Source organism: Culex pipiens, chromosome 3 (genome assembly GCF_016801865.2).
Source record: "Culex pipiens pallens isolate TS chromosome 3, TS_CPP_V2, whole genome shotgun sequence".
Taxonomy (NCBI): domain Eukaryota; kingdom Metazoa; phylum Arthropoda; class Insecta; order Diptera; family Culicidae; genus Culex; species Culex pipiens.
Window position 1 is genome coordinate 92,348,618 of NC_068939.1, and position 18,089 is coordinate 92,366,706.

Genomic DNA, 18,089 nt, shown 5'->3' on the forward strand with positions numbered 1-18,089 from the left:
TGAATTCAGTTAAATTTACTGAAATCTGCACTACTGAAATTTTCAGTAAATGAAAACTTGCTGAAAAAAATATTGGAAAAGTAAAGTAAGTAAAGTAGTTAAATAAAATGTTCCAATTTTTCATACAACAAATTTCAAATTTACTCAGAAAATTGTTGTGCTGAAAATGCGTTTTTTTAATATTTAAAAAACAGATTAGGTGTCGGAGTTGGAGTCGGAGCTGAAGACAACAAATTTTGGAAAGCTGGAGTCGGAGTCGGCTAGAGTTGGTAGGCCGGAGTCGGAGTCGGAGCCGGAGTCAACAATTTGTGGAAAGCCGGAGTTGGAGTCGAAGTCGGCTTAGCTCAGAAAGCCGGAGTCGGAGTCGGAGTCGGAGTCGCTTGAAATATGACCCGACTCCGCAGCCCTGGTTTTACTACATTTTAAATCTGTAAAAATAGTCAATTCTGATTTTTGGGATCACAGATCGGTACAAAACGTAAATGCTTTGGAACAAGAGCCTAAAAATTTAAATTTGGTTGTTTTGCAAAATTTGGTTTAATCATAATTCTAGATTAAATTTTCAAAATCTATCCATCATGGGTTTCCTATGCAGATAGGACCTTTTGAAAATTTAATCTGGAATTATAATGATGCATTTTGCGATACTTTTTATTCCGAAAGGCTAGTCTTGATTGTAACATTTCCAAACTGTTTTTTTTAAGAGATCAGAAAATTTTATTATTTACAGTTGAAAGAAAGTTGAAAGTCAAAGACGAGATATCGGTGATCATAAAACGAGAGCTAGTTGGGCAACAATGAAACAATTTTTCCTGTTTTTTTTTTATCTTTGCATGGTTTTATCTCAGCAACCAAAGGCCTTATCAACCAAGTTTAAAAAAGCAAAATAAAGGGAATTTTCTCAGCTTTTCGAAAATTCTGGAGTTTTTTTTGAAAAGGTCCAATAAACCAAAATTTCAGTTTTTGCATGTTGGGTGTTTTTCAATACCTCTGACTCAAGGCGGTTTCAAAAACACCCAAAAAGCAAAAAATAAAAATTTGGTTTATTGGACCTTTTTTTAAAAAAAAACTCCAGAATTGTTTTTTTTTTTTCATTTGCAATATTTAAGAAGATTCAAAAACTGCAATTCTTTCAAAAAATTGCATAAAAATGGCGTAAGCTTGAAAACGGTACACTTTGTCGAAATTGAAACAAAAGTGAAAAAGTATTCGCAACGGCCTTGTTGAAAACAACGCATTCTGGAACACCGTGGTGAATGCAGCAAAAGCAATTGATTGCCGGACAAGTGTCGGGGCCGGTCCAGACCCCCCTTCCCTCCCACATGAAGATCATGGGTGTAGAAATGCGTTTTTCAGAAAAAAAAGAGCACGAACCAGCCCATTGAAAGCTTTGGCAAGCGATTGATGGACATATTTTGTGCCGGTTTTCAACGTCGTCGTCGTCGTCGCGACGGTGCGTAGGATGGTCACCATCTGGGACTGCCCATTTATGGGTGACCGCGGCTGTGGGGACAACGAGGTTGCGGACATTCTGCCTACACGCCAGAACTACCTTCGCGTACCGTACGGGGATTGTTTTTTCTTAACCTTTTTTTGTTGTTGTTGTTGCTGCGGAGGTTTTAGAGACAATGTTAATACTTAACATTATATATTTTCTATCGATAAATTATTGGAGACTTTATTAGGCTCGAACCAGTTTTGGAGAGTGACTTTTTACGCCTTTGATCGTTGCTTGATTGTGCTGAACCTCATCGGTCACCACGGCGAGTGTTTGTTTTGACCCAGACAGCTGACAAGTACAATTGATTTGTACTTGTACTTGTAATAAAAGGATACTTTATTTAGTTGTTGCCGCTATTCACATTGGGGGTAATTCATAAACCACGTAAGCAATTACGAGGGAAAGGGTTCAGAATTGTCCACGCTCTCTACCAAAAGATTTGAAGTTCTGAAATTAAATAAAAATGTGTCCACGTGGTATATGGATGGCCCCTAGGCAGTGTTTTTGTAATGGAGCAATTCCAGCTCAAATCGGGAATTTTTCTGGTACTTTTGTACCCGACCCTCTCCGATTATAATAAAACTTTTGGGACATGTTATCTTAGACATGTTATCTTAGGGGTACAAAAGTACCAAAAAAAATCCTGATTTGAGGTGGAATTGCTCAATGACAGAACGTCTTTTTAAATGAATTATTCTCTTGTCAACTGGGTTGAATCGGAACTAAAGCCTGAATAAGGACAGCAGTATAAGAGCACTTTTCACCTCAAGTATAAATACTAAAAAAATTAATTGGCATTGCTATTCAGTGAATTCAAATGTAGAGGGTCCTACATTCCCGGACAGACGGTAATAACAAAATTAATAATATTTCAATAATAAATCCTGTTAAAATAACAAAAAGTGTTATTATTTTATCCTGAACTTCAACTTAAAGAAGAAAGAATAATAACAGTTTCTGATAAAATAACAAGATTTGGTATTGAAGCGATATTATATAACAAATGTTTAATAACACGCTAATAAGAGAAAATTTTATACATTTCAAAAAACTCTCCTAATAACAAGATTTGTTATTCGTTTGGTATTCTGACTTAGAAATAGTTAAAATTACCATAAATCGCACAAATGGAAAAAAATTCTAAGTGTGCATAACACAATCTGTTATTATTTTTTCTTTTGTTAAATATGTTTAGATCTTTGGGATAATTTTGTCCAATTTCGTCGGGGTCATAATTTTGGTCATGAAATGGGGTCCTTAACCTAAAATTATTCCAATAAGTTGATATTTTGAGAATTGATTTGTTTAAAAATTATTTGATATACCCTTCATATACTGTACTAAAATTGGCTGGAACTATGGGATAATTTTGACCATTTTCCTCGGGGTCATTATTTTGGCCATGAAATGGGGTCCTTAAGCTATAATTATTCTAAAAAGTTGAAATTTTGAAAGTTGATTTTTTTTATTATTTGATATACCCCCCTAAGGGACTTTACTAAAATTGGCTAGAACTATGGGATAATTTTGACCATTTTCGTCGGGGTCATTATTTTGGCCCTGAAATGGGGTCCTTAAGCTGAAATTATTCTAAAAAGTTGAAATTTAGAAAGTTGATTTTTTTATTATTTGATATACCCTCTAAGGGACTTTACTAAAATTGGCTAGAACTATGGGATAATTTTGACCATTTTCGTCGGGGTCATTATTTTGGCCATGAAATAGCGTCCTTAAGCTAAAATGAATCCAATAAAATTAACTTTTATTTATTTTTTGGATTCTGATATATTCTCTAAGGGAATTGATTTATTTATTAAGAATTTTTGAAATGTGAATAACACAAACTGTTATTATTTTCACAGAGCCCAGAAGTCGGAGCTGACGTTGAAATTCGAGCTGGAGTGAGACCTCGGAGACGGCATCGGATTCAGCTAATTTTCAGCAACTTTTACTTGGAGTTTGAATCTGTGAAGTCGGGTATTTTTGGAGAGCTGAAGTCGGCGTTGACGTCATGTCATGCATTCAGAGTCAGAGTTGTCTTCAAAGTATGGATTCAAAGTCGCTTGAAGGTACCCGACTCTGCAGCCCTGACTAGTACAGAGAAGTTATGGCAACTGCAGGTTGCAAAATGCAAATAAATCAAAACAATATAGTTTAGTACGCACTTGGTTTTCAAAGACTGTAATCTATTGAGTGACAATTTTTTGGTCAAAAGGTGAGGAACGCCTCAACTACATATAGGCTGATTGAATAAGTTTGTTTTTTTTTTAAATATGTCAGATTCATGAACTTGTGTGAACCGCTTGTGATAACTTAAGAATTACATCACACACCGGTTACACCGTCATGTAACCACGTTCCAGTATTGAACAACGTCCACCACGGCCTTTAACGTTTATCACATTTTTTCGCCATGGCATTTGGAGCCTTTTTGCGTGGATGAAATATGCTGAGGTTATGAATGATGGCCCGGGTTTTTTTTTTTGCGCTGTCCAACCATTACAATATATATAAACGACATCCGCTTTCAGACCCCGCCAATGACCGGCCGCCACGTTGAAGTTGATGGCCAACAGGTAGGCCGCCGTGAGTCCAAAGTCTCCGCAGTCGTGTTAGGCCTACGCGTCGCTCCGTTCATTCATAAGGGCAGGGCGCGTCGTCGAGGGAAGAAGAAACCGCGATGACACTTTTGCTCATGTTTTTTTTTTTTTCGCTGAATTGCCGACGACGACGAAGCCATTTGGCGCTTTGTTGTCACGCCAAAAGAGGCTCACTTTGATAAACAGGAAATGGTGATCGATTTCCAGCTAATTCCGCAGGAAAACGAATCCGCCACGGGCTGACTGACAAAGAACGCCAGCCGGCCGGACGTGTCATCCCTTAACGATAGTGAAATTGTGAGTTTAATATTTCTTTTTGAGGTTTCAAAATAATTCGATTTGATAATTGTTGCAAAATTTGATTTAAAAAAAATAACAGACAGGGTTAAAACCCACCCCAACCTGAACCCCAATTGGTCAGCATTCCAAGCAGCAGCGCCGTCGTAGGAAGATGCACCTTAACTTCGTTAGCCCCGCAATCGAGTGTGTGTCACAACGCGGTGATAAACAATCGCCAACGCCTCCCAATCCGGAGTTTCACCGGTTCAATCGGAGAAACTGGAACCGGTCTTACAGGGGGTTGTGGGTTGAAAAATGTGTGTGTTTTTTCATCTGCTGTTTGATTTTACGCTGTCATTCATTCATTCATTGGAGTCCACAAATGTGGTCATGTCGTATAATTTCATTGAGGCGCGTTCAGTCGATCGCGTTGATTGAAAGTGGGGCGCGCGGGGGGGCAAAATTGGCGAGGCGTTTGGACCAAATTGGGCAATCCATCCGAGATAATCGGACTTTTGTGATCGTTTGTAATATTTTTTGTAACTGTTGAATCATCAAGCGAATAAAAGTTCAAAAATCTAAATCAAATTATGCGCTCTGCAGCATTGCCTTGGCGTTCTAGATTGCGAGATTCCTACTCGAAATTAGGTGGCCGAAGGCTTGATTGTTGAGGCAATTGCAATCCTCTTTTTACACCTTAGCTTCCATCCACCCCGGGATTCGAACTGACGACCTTTGGATTGCTAAGGCCAACTGCCTACCAGCGACTCCACCGAGGCAGGACCCAGGGAGACGACTCCTACACCTGAACTGAGCTAACGACCTAACCTCTAGGTTAGACCGGGGCCAACATTTACTTCCCGTTCGACGGAAGGCGTGGTCAGACAAATCTCGTCTCAAAAAAATGCCACCGAGACCTTCTGGGATCGAACCCAAGCCGTCTGGGTGAGTGGGCAACCACGCCTTTAACACGGGTCCCGAATAAAAGCTACTAGAATTTTGATTATTGATTTATTTTTAAATTAATGTAACAGAGCCAGATCGAGCTCGAGCTCGAGCTAAAATTCTCAGTGGGTTGAAATTATCATTGCAGCAATTCCATTTGAAAAGAGCAAAAACTGAAAAAAAATTCTCCGATCGGCCTAAATTTTTTTCCGGGGGTTCCTTGGCCAACATAATTAGACCCGTATTTTTTTTTTGTTTGGCCGTTAGGGTGACATACGCCGTGCTAGGGTGGTCCCAACAACTGTATTTTCGTAAATTTTCGCAAAAACCTTTTTTTCAAAAATCATTGCTCTGAGCCATTTTAACTGATTTTAGCTGTCTTAGACGCACATGAAAGATAATTAGGGAAAAAATAGTTCAAAGTTTCAAAAATTTGGCATGACATTTAAAAAGCTCGTATAAAAACTTAAAATGCTGTTTTGAAGGTCTTATTTCAAAATATTGTTATCGGATTCCTCGGAAAATATTACCTTACATATCAAAAACTTTTGAAGTTTTAATTACAGAAACGATTTTTTGAAGGAAAAAAACGGGGATGGACGGGACGGAAAAATGACGAAAATGGGAAAATATCAACATTATTCACTAAAATTGCAATAATTTTAAAATTTCATGGGTGTAATATGGTTGTATGGAAAAAATAAAGTTGTCCAAATTTAGCGAGCACAGCAATTTTTCAGTTCCTTTTGGGGTCCTAAACAACTCCCCAAAGTTTGGGAACGATTGGTTTAGTCCTCACTTTGCGCAAAGCGATGCAATTTTCCATATAAATTTTCGTTTCACGCTGTACTAAAACCGGATTCATATTCGGATGCTCTGGAATGTGCTCTACAATTTTCCCCAAGAGAGTATGGTGCTAACTTGCTCCTATAAAAATATACAGCGTTTTCAAAACTCGTCTAAAACGTGTTTTTTGATCGAAAATCACGTTTTAGACGAGTTTTGAGGACGCTGTATCTTCTTTCAGCGACAAGCTAGCACAATACTCTCTTCGGGAAAGTTGTAGAGCACCTTCCAGAGCATCCGTTTTTTTCGTTTCTGCGCATATCTGTCGAAATCGTTTCATTAGGCATAGGAAAAACTTCAACAAAATCTTGGGAAAAATATTCAGAATAGTTTTTAATTCAATAGAGCAACTCTCTACGAAATCGGCCGATTTCGACCATTTTTTTGTATTTTTTTGATTTGGCTCAAACTTTGTGGGGACCTTCCCTATGACCAAAGAAGCTTTTTTGTGTCATTGGTTCACCCATACAAGTCTCCATACAATTTTGGCTGCTGTCCATACAAAAATGGTACGTAAATATTCAAACAGCTGTAATTTTTGAGTGAATTTTCTGATTAATTTGGTGTCTTCGGCAAAGTTGTAGGTATTGTTGAGGACTAATGAGAAAAAAAATAGGTACATGGAAAAAAAATTCAGATTTTTTAATCAACTTTTTTTCACAAAAACTCAATTTCCCAAAATACGTATGTTTTGATTTTCGAGATTTTTTGATATGTTTAGGGGACAAAAACCCGCAACTTTTGAGCGATACAGAAACATGGTCAAAAAATCTGCCGCCGAGTTATCAATTTTTAAAAAATAGTGATTTTTGGAAAAAAACGAAATTTCATGCAAAAACAAATTTGAAATAATTTTTTAATGTTAAATTCCGTGTACCTATTTTTTTCTCAATAGTCCTCAACAACACCTACAACTTTGCCGAAGACACCTAATAGATCAGAAATTTTACTCAAAAGTTACAGCTGTTTGAATATTTACGTACCATTTTTGTATGGACAGCAGCCAAAACTGTATGGAGACTTGTATTGGTGAACCAATGACACAAAATAGCTTCTTTGGTCATAGGGATGACCCCTACAAAGATTAAGCCAAATAAAAAATACAATGTGAAAAAATATTTTTCCTTTCTGAATTGTTGAGACATTTTTAAATCTCTCTACGGTTTTATTTTCAAAACGATAAATTCGATTAAAGTTTTCAAATAAAAATTACATTAATATTTCAATCATACTAAAAATTTGCACAATCATGCTAAAAAATGCACGTTTATTTCCATTGAATTTTTTTATTTTTTCAAGGATATCGTCTTTGTCCCCTGTTTTGTAGAGCCAATGTTAAGGTGAGGGAGGAGGAGTGGTCGTTGAAAATTATTTAAATGGGCCTTATTTAACCCAGAAAATATTAGTAATGATTAGTAATTTGAAATTTGAATTATGAAATTGAAACACAATTATTTCTATTGAAAAAAAGCTTCCAAATAATACGTTGAATAAGCATTATTTTACTGATAAATCATAAAAAAAAGAAATAAAACTATCTGATAAGAGTTTTGTTTAAAAATGTATTAATTTAATTCTTGATTTTTTTTAATTTAGAAATTCTACTTATTTATTCAATATTTATGAATGGCCTCAAAGGAACAATTTTCATAAACCGTAGGTTGGAGCACCCCTGCTGTGAATGATGCAAAACCGTCTTTTTTAAATTGTATCTCAAAATTTACATGGATCTAGTGCAGTTTTATAATCTGTCTAACCTAAAAGCATGCTAAATCGACTTCGAGTCCTGAAAATAAGGACCCGGCTCCACAGCATTTCTTTAAAGTTTTCCAATTTGAACATTAAATATCATAGTTGAAGAGGGATTCATCGTACTTTTCAAAATTGGATTGTGTAAATTTACGAGAATTTACTTGCTACTATAAAGCAGAGTTCTGTAAAATGTTGATTGACAGACATTGTTATATTATGATTTTGTGTTTGGAATCTGCAAAATGCACAATCTTCACAAACGATATCCACACTTTTTGAATAAATTATTATTTAAGAAACGTTGGAAAGACAAAAAATAACACGGGAATAACAATTTTACAATCACGCCCCACCAAACAAACTTCATTCATATATTTGGAGCCTCCATTCACCTCAAGGATTTTCCCGAGTAGGAATTTTCCATTGATGTCGTCCTTGCTTCTGCTAAAAATACAAGTGTACAATCCAAGGCCTCCCCGTTCCATCCCCCAAACGCTATTTCCGTCCCAAAACCGAAGGCTCGCCCCTGCTGCAAGGGGGCCATCGTCCTTCCATCGAAGGCCATTCACCTCGGCCAAGCCCGCCGTCGTCGAACGAAGCTCCAGAACCCAATTCGGGAACGCGGCGCGCACAAAAGAGGGAGACAGCACGCGTGTGTTGACCTAGTTTCGTGGCAGGATAAAATCGATTTTCCTCCCAGCCAGCAGTCCTTGTAATGTAAGGCCAGGAAGCGTGGAGAGGCCTTCCGGAGGTGGTTATAAATAGAATTAGGGAAGGGAAAAGGGAGAGCGAGCCTTTCTCGCTTGATCCCGGAAAAATCCTTGAGGCATCGCTAGGCTCGGTAGGAGGTCGTTTGCCTTTGATGGCCTATTTTGGGAACGTTCCAGGGAAACCGTGGGCCTTTCCCTGGATCCCGTCCTGGTGGCCTTCGTGGGGGTGTGTGAACTGGAAGAAGGCTATTTTTAGCTCTCGTGTGATGACGTCAACGGTGTCCTTCCCTTTTTTTGGGGAGAGGGAACGTTGACAGGAAAGTTTTGCAGAAATTTGATAGATTAGCTTTTAGTTGATTTTGAAATAGAAAATAAGAAGATCAGCATAATTCTATAACATTAATTTTCCTCTTAATTTTATTTAACAAATTTTTCATGCTCTTTTTCAAATGATTGCATTTAAATTTTATTCAATAACTGAAAATTTAAAAATTTAAAGTGAGTCTTTCGGAAATCCCAAACGTGGTGTCCTTCAGGATGGTGTGTTTCGAGCTATTTTTAGCTTTGGTGATGACGTCAATGGAACGGCCTTCTTTTTTTCGGGATAATGTCTAGCATGAAAGAGGTTATTCTGACATTGGAAATCATTGAAGTGTTTTAATCTTTAGATCAATTTATCAGATTGAACAAAAGTCAGTATGTAAATAATAACAAACTTCAAATCATGTTATTTGTAGTAACTGGGTAATTCTCCGCCAACTCACACAGCAGTTGCCCCGACCCCTCTTCAATTTACGTGAAACTTTGTCCTTAGGGGTAACTTTTGTCCCTGATCATGAATCCGAGGTCCGTTTTTTGATATCTCGTGACGGAGAGGCGGTACGACCCCTTCCATTTTTGAACATGCGAAAAAAGAGGTGTTTTTCAATAATTTGCAGCCTGAAACGGTGATGAGATAGAAATTTGGTGTCAAAGGGACTTTTATGTAAAATTAGACGCCCGATTTGATGGCGTACTCACAATTCCGAAAAAACGTATTTTTCATCGAAAAAAACACTAAAAAAGTTTTAAAAATTCTCCCATTTTCCGTTACTCGACTGTAAAAAAATTTGGAACATGTCATTTTATGGGAAATATAATGTACTTTTCGAATCTTTATTGACTCAGAAGGGTCATTTTTTCATTTAGAACAAAATTTTTCTTTTTAAAATTCCGTGTTTTTTCTAACTTTGCAGGGTTATTTTTTAGAGTGTAACAATGTTCTACAAATTTGTAAAGCAGACAATTACAAAAATTTTGATATATAGACATAAGAGGTTTGCTTTTAAACATCACGAGTTATTACGATTTTACGAAAAAGTTTTGAAAAAGTTGGTCGTCATCGATCATGGCCGTTCCTGGTCACCCGCGACAGACACGGACGACGAAACAAAAAGAAACGCAAAAAGTAACTTTTTCAAAACTTTTTTTCGTAAAATCGCGATAACTTGTGATGATTATAAGCAAACCCCTAATGTCTATATATCAAAATTTTTGTAATTGTCTGCTCTACAATTTTGTACAACATTATCACACTCTAAAAAATAACCCTGCAAAGTTAGAAAAAACACGAAATTTTAAAATGAAAATTTTTGTTCTAAATGAAAAAATGACCCTTCTGGGTCAATGAAGATTCGAAAAGTACATTAAATTTCCCATAAAATGACATGTTCCAAAATTTTTTACAGTCGAGTAACGGAAAATGGGAGAATTTTAAAAACTTTTTTAGGGTTTTTTTTCGATGAAAGATACGTTTTTTCGGAACTCTGAATACGCCATCAAATCGGGCGTCTAATTTAGCATAGCATAGCATAGCATTGGTGTCTACCCGTAGCTGCTACTACGTTATTGACCAGGACCCCCAAACATTGCTCCGTGGACCACAGATGAAAAGTAGGAACCAATCATCACCCCTTCGCAATTTTCAAAGGTCCCTATCGTGCTGATCAATACCGACGCCGGCCACGACCAGTGGTAAGACACGGGGAAGTGGATGGGAATGTTAGCCGATACTTGAGTGATGGGACCGCTAAATCAGCTGCGTCTCCGACAAAGTATCACATGAGTTTTGAGGGGTTAGTAAGATGGGTATGAGGTCAGGATTCACTGTGGTAGGTGATGCGACCCTGAGCAATTTGTTTATCGGTTGAAATTTTAAAATCTTAGGCAGCCGGCTGCGGAAAGATACCTATCTAGGGATTTAAATATAGTATTAATTCGACCGCGATTCTCTAGAAATTCTCCGTCGACGTGCCTTCCGATCAACGGTGATGTAGGAAGGGCTTCATTCATTAAAATCATTTTATATCATAAGCCTTAAAACATATCCGTCGACGTGCCTTCCGATCCTCGATGATATGGAAAGGACTAAATCCAGCAATACGACTTGCTTGTCTCAAAAAACAAAAATCGGATCGTTTCTATCGAAAACTATATAAAGAGAACAAAAATGAAATTCATCGGCCAACGAACGCGCGAACAAAAAATAAATGAAAAAAGAAGAAGAAGAAATCCAATCACCCCATGCACTCGAACAGCGACACAAAAGAGACGGAAAATAACATGAAAAAACAGGACTGCGCGTCCCGAAAAGCACCACACTAATCCATCAAATCGGGCGTCTAATTTTACATAAAAGTCCCTTTGACACCAAATTTCTATTTCATCACCGTTTCAGGCTGCAAATTATTGAAAAACACCTCTTTTTTCGCATGTTCAAAAATGGAAGGGGTCGTACCGCCCCTCCGTCACGAGATATAAAAAAACGGACCTCGGATTCATGACCAGGGACAAAAGTTACCCCTAAGGACAAAGTTTCACGCAAATCGAAGAGGGGTCGGGGCAACTTTTCCCGATTTCGTGTGAGTTGGTAGAGAATTACCCAACTATTCAAAGGGGCGAAAACTTGGACGTAAACAGTCTATCTTCCTTGCTCTAGTGACAGTTAACGTTGAATAAATATGGGATAGGCTGATTGTTTACATCAAATGTTTCGCTTTGTTGAAAAACATAATTTAAATTAATTAAAAAATGACAGAAAATAATATATTGAACACAAACAAAAAAAAATCAGTTGTTTAAGTCGGAAATTACAAAATAATACATAAATTAAACATTTTTCTTCAAATTCTTTGTTATTCTAAAAATCTTCAAACTCATGCTCATGCTGGAAAATTACAAAATAATACATAAATTGAACATTTTCTTCAAATTCGTTGTTATTCTAAAAATCTTCTAAACTGATTGACCTTCCCGAGGGTGTGTGAGCCGAGCTATTTTTAGCTTCGCGGTGATGACGTCAATGAACTGGCCTTCGTTTTTTCGGGAAATTGGCCTACTCTTCTCGAGAGAAAATTATTCTAGCTGAGAGAGGGAGAGAGTAAGGTGAGGATGGTGGGGGGTGATTCTGATTACAGTTTTTCATTGCTGTTTATGTTGCTTAGCTGATCAAACTTGTTTTTATTTCTATTGAACTTGTAGTTATTTCTGATATATTTTTTTGTTTTTCAATAAGTAAGTGTAGCAGGACTTTTCAATCGTGAACACTAAAAAAAAATACCCATTCTTGTGTTAGTATGCAATATGCCGTATCAGCCATCGTGACATCCGACACTCTTTTGATTTGTTTTTTTTTATGCAGCAAATCGCTTATGCATCGTTTTTCAGTAATTAGCATCAAAACTACGCCCGATAACGGTACACTTTATCAAACTTTCTGTAAGCCATTTTTCGATTGCAAAATCATAACTCGGCGACAATTTTTTGTCCGTTTACGTATGGCTCAAATCTTGTGAATTTTTGTCCGTTAAACATTTGAAAAAACAAATATGAAAATCGGTTTTCAGAAAATTTAATTTTTGGGAAAAAAATATCTTAAAAATCGGCATATTTCCCTTGCGCCTGTTTTTAATGGATAGATCTCATCAATACCTACAACTTTGCCCAAAAACACCAAATCGATAGGGTAATTTTTTTAAGAGATACAGATTTTCGAATATTTACGTCTTTTTGCCTTCCTCACATTACTGAGGAAAGGCTATAAAATCAATCGAAAAATGAACTTCTCAATTAGACCTCCTAGACCCACCTTCATGTATACCTATCGACTCAGAATCAAATTCTGAGCAAATGTCTGTATGTGTGGTGGGATGTTGATCAAAAAATTGTCACTCGATTATCTCGATTCGTCCGTTTTGGCGTCATTCGATCCGTCTTGGGGTCCCATAAGTCGCTATTAAAAATTATGCAGTTTAGTTAAGTACTTCAAAAGTTATGCTAAAAAAACGATTTTAACAAAAGTCCGGAAGATTGTAAAAAGGGTGGTTTTTTTAGAAAACCCGTCATGTTATACATTATCAGAAAGGTATTGAAAAGACCTTTCAAACGCGTCCAAGACATTGAAGATCTGACAACCTTATCAAAAGTTATGAGCACTTAAGTGTTGTTTACGCACTTTTTCGAGGCCGGATCTCAGATATTTAGATGAAAATGCTGTCTGAACCTCTCATGCGACCTATCGTTGGATAAGGCCTTTCTAACGCGTCCAAAACTTTGAAGATCTGACAAACCTATCAAAAGTTATAAGTACTTAAGTGATATTAACGCACTTTTTGCATTTTGGATAGCACCCTTTAAATGTGAGGAAGGCGCCAACCTCCTAAGGGTGGATTAAGTAACTTTTTTTTTCGTTAGACAGCTGCTAAAAATTGTATGGTGACTTGTACAAAATGGCTTCTTGGATCGTAGAGAAGGCCCCCACAAAGTTTGAGCCAAAGATAAAAATACAAAAAGAAATCGGCTGATTGTATAGAAAATTGCTCATAATTCGTAAATTGAAAAATTATTTATAAGTGAATGTTCGACTTCTGAAACTATTTATATCGTTTTGAGCTATTTTTCTAGAAAACAATTCTGTATTTAACTCAAAAGCATTATGATGTTAATAATTTTGAAAGGTTTTTTTAATCTGATTGACTGCCAATGAGCTGCTACTCCGTTATTGACAGATCAGCTGAAGTTAAACAATGAATCAAAAATGATCAGTGGGAGCCAACCATCCGTTCACTGTTTAACCTCTGAAGATCCCTACTTTATTAGTCAATACCGGCGCCCTCCCAAGAAGCCTGCAGTTCAACTAAAGGGAGGAATGTTAGTCCGATAGTTGAAGTTGCAGACTCATCAAGCACATAATTTTTCGCTATATACTTATTGATTTGGTTGTAATCACCGTGGAATTTTTAATTGGTTAAATTCGCTATATACTTGTTGATACCGCTTGAGACCGTTGAATCCACAGCATCTCCTTCAAGCATCACGTGATTATTTTTTTTTTTTTTGGGTTAGTAGGATAAGGTATTGGCTTTTCGATGTCTCCCGAGCTACGATGCTATGGGGAGGACTTTCATAACAGACCCGTCGGCGAGCCTTCCGAGCAACGATGCTATGGGAAGGTCTTTCTAGTTAACACACAAAATCACTCACACACAGTTATTTTGCTCCACTATTAACTCAACGATCCAAATTGTCAGTGCGTCTTTCGATCATTATATATAAATGGTTTTTTTACCGCAAAAATTAAAACCTTATTCGAAAAATTTAAACACAATCCACCGTGCCTTCCGATCAACGATGACAAAGGAAGGGCTTTGGAAGTCACAAAAAATCACTTTTCACTCCGAATATTTTTTACGACCACGCGCTCCCTTTGCCAATTATGCACTCTGAAAGGTTTTTTTAATCTGAAGTTTATTTTTCATGAAAAATGTACAACATAGTTTTTTTTACTTATCCTCATTTGAAAATCAACTTATTATGTTTCGAGAAAAACACCGATATTTGTTTAATTTCTTTGTACCCTCTCGTCATTCATTTTCATTTCGTATACATTTATTTATTTAAAAATTTTAAAATGATTTTCAAAATGTCTATTAGGGTGGTCCAAATGCAAGCTTTCTGATTGACCTATCACTAGGCTAAATTCCAAATTTGAGCTCATTCTAACCACGGGAACCCCTCGCTTGAAGTTTGTATGGGAAAATCGGCAAAATGTATGGAGAAAGGCAACTGTTTCAGTTCTTACCTGTGAATTGCGCAATAGTCGTCTTATCTTTATCAATTCTTAGATGTAGAACATTCATTAAATTTGAAACAACTTTCCCGAAGAAACCATATTTTTAAGGATTTTTTGCTGAAAAGTTATTAGCTTCTGAAAATGACCACTTTTGCGCAGGGGCTAACTAGAAAAATATATTTTTAAACTCTGGTGTCTTCGGGAAAGTTGTTCAAACTTTCATGAAGGTCCTACATCTGAGTACAGTCCAGACTCGATTATCCGAAGCCTCGATTATCCGAAGTTTCGATTATCTGAAGGTTTGTATGGGACTTCGGATAATCGAATCACGAACATTTTTTTTTCTTTTTCTTCTTTTAAACTTGATTCGAGTTCTGCAACCCCATTTTAGTCAAATTTGAATAGTTGATTGCCTATTGAATAATAATGTGCATTTTTTCAATATTTCAACACCACCATATTGGTCGCCATCTTGGATTCAAAAGTTTTAAATCACTTTAACCTGGTTTAGGGGTCATACTTAAGCTCGACAAGAAAAAATTTGGCAGCGAACATTTTTTTTTGCCGTGATTCGATTGTCCGAAGTTTCGAATATCCGAAGTGAAATTTTTCCGAGGCCTTCGGATAATCGAGTCTGGACTGTATTGATAAAGATTGAACGACCATTGCGCCCTCCACAGGTAAAAAACTGAAACAGTTGCTTTTCCCCTTAAATTTTGACGATTTTTCCCATACCAACTTCAAGCGATTAGAGGGAGGGGTTCCCGAGGTAAGAATGAGCTCAAATTTGCAATTTAGCCTAGTGATGGGTCAATCTTTGATTTCAGGGGGTAGCCCCGAGAAAGCCCGGATTTGTACCACCCTAATGTCTATCAATTATTTGTGAGGTTTAGATGTAATTTCCTCCATTTTTTTGAACCTGTCTAAAGGCACATGATTGCCAGTTTTAATAGTTTTCATCTTAAATCGTCGCTGCACTTGGTTTGCACAGTTAGGTAAATCTCTCTTAAATGGAGCCAACCTTTTACAATGTTACCAAATTTCCATATTGGGATAAATCGTTCCAATTTTTACACAACTTTTTCTTTTAAACGAGATCCGTTTTTGAAAAGTAAAGTCAATTTTACATAACTACCCATAACATTAGATAGTGTTGCCAGATCAGTTATAATTTACCTCATTAGAAATCTTTGAGTCATATCTTGTTTATAATGCATAATTTTAACTTAAACTTATAGATGACTTTTGCAAACACCACTCTAACTTTTTTGAACCGAATGATTCTCAGGGCCTGATTTCCTTGGTGTACAGATCACGAATCCCACATAAGATCTTGGTTAGTTGTGACAGGAGCTGACGCTCCTACTTTGAAGTTTAAATGGGATTTAATTCGTAAAATCTGTGCTATGATTTGCCTGCTATTTTGAGTATCTTAACATTTTTTTTTTAATTTTTCAAAAACCACATGACCTCATAGGTCTTGTTTCAGAGAATGATTTTGCTGAAATGGCAAAGAGAACCTCCACTATGAAGATTGCTACAGCATCTTAACATTTTTTTTTTTTTTTAAATTTTAACTCTAGAAATTTCTCACCTTGTTGTTTTGTTATGATAACAAACATGGCCAAACCACCATTCATTAAAATGTTGCACCACACTCGGCTCAATCAAGCCTACACTTTATCTATCACCACAGAAAAAAAAAGTTGTTTTATGATCATTTATCCACATCTCCCCATCCTAGAAGAGGACAAACAATTCCGCCGAAGTCCTAAAATAGAATCCAATTTTGGTTCACCAACAATTTCCCCAGAAACCATTTGCAACAGCCAACTGCTGTTGGGAGAGGCTCTAAATTGGCATTATTCAAAACCCCAAACCCAGGTGCCGCCGCTGCACAAATGACGTCACTCTCACGCGGTTCCCGACCTATTTTTGGGGGGCCACCAGGAACGGGAATGGAATTTTCCACCGATCGACAAAAACCTGGAGCAGGCACCCTCCTGCTGGTGGGAAAGTTGGCACCAGGACAGAAAACAGGAACCGAAGGCTCAATGAACTGCGCAGATGCTCACAATTTTTGCTGCCGCCATCCAACCACCGCCAGGAGGACCTGCTTCCGTACTCCAAGAGCAAATGAAAATCAATGAAAATTTAGGTCAGCCCATTCATGAGCAAAGACATGAATGAAACGTTCGCTTCATTGTGAAAATTTGATTTGAGTTTTTTGAAAGTTCGACTTCACTTGATTTTTTTACATCATTGATCGCACTATCGCGTTGTGAAAAAAATCGAGAAAAAAAAACAATTTCTACCAATTTTACCCTGAAAAAAAATCCATGCAAATGAGTTATAATAAGTTGGCTATTAATACTAATACCATTTCCTTCATGTTTTGTCTTCTTCCAGATATCCCGTCAAAGTATTGACGCCTGCAAAGACTACTTCCGTGACGATCTGCTAAAGTCGGACTGGGCGCTGATGGTGGAGCTGAAGAAAACGTTCCAGATTCTGTAGTGTGCTGGCCGCCGCCGCCGCCCCGCGATGGATGATTTGTTTTTTTCGACTTTTTCACACGGTAAATTCGTTTTATTTTTAAACAACAACATTGTTTTGCATCGAGTCCGATCCAATTGAGCGAAAGCAGCAGCAGACGGTTTCTTAGTTTTTAGATTAGATATCTTTTCCAATTGTTTGTTTTGCTTTCTTTCTTCTTTTTTGTTTCGTTTCGTTTCGATTAGCCAACCAATTGTAATTTTTACTTAAAATCACAACATTGTCTAGGTATTTAATCAATTGTTTGACATCAGTTTGATTCGGGGAGAAACTTTGCGGAGTTTGTTTCGTTGGTAGATGGTAGAATGATTGCAGGAGAGGACATTGTGATTGCCCCTTCCCCAAGCGGAACGGTTGGGTGAACGTGATTGTAAAGTTTCTAAAGGTGAAGAATGATGAGTAAAATCTTGTAATAAAAGAAACAATTTAAACAAAAGTGGCGAGAGGTACGTTTTGTCGAAAGAAACTTCCCCTTAAAATTATGATACAAGTGAGGCTGACGGCATGCCCATACCTTTACTCGCTATCTGCCTGTGGATGTGCTGTCCACGTCACCGTTATTGCCATCAACTAAGCATAATAAGGATGTACTTCGTTTACGCGATTCGAAACAACTACCGGTGCGCCACACACAACTGCCACGGACAGAGTGAGTTGGTCGCAGCAGAACAGCCTTAGCCTGTTCGTGAGTGAGGGTCATCTGGGAAGAACAGTGCAGTGCGGTTTGTCCTAATTATCCTATGTTAGAGAAGTTTCCTCAGAAAAATATTTAGATTACCTTTTCTTGACTC

General features: G+C 37.3%; 1 protein-coding gene across 1 annotated transcript in view; it reads left to right on the top strand.

Moving 5' to 3' along the window:
* Positions 1 to 17,734, top strand: part of LOC120420057 (eukaryotic translation initiation factor 5B) — a 185,885-nt gene extending 168,151 nt beyond the window's left edge. Inside the window, exon 9 of the mRNA XM_039582968.2 lies at positions 17,152 to 17,734. Coding sequence (XP_039438902.1) covers positions 17,152 to 17,259 — 108 coding nt within the window. The 3' untranslated portion in view covers positions 17,260 to 17,734. The remainder of the gene's footprint in view (positions 1 to 17,151) is intronic.
* Positions 17,735 to 18,089: the final 355 nt, after the last annotated feature.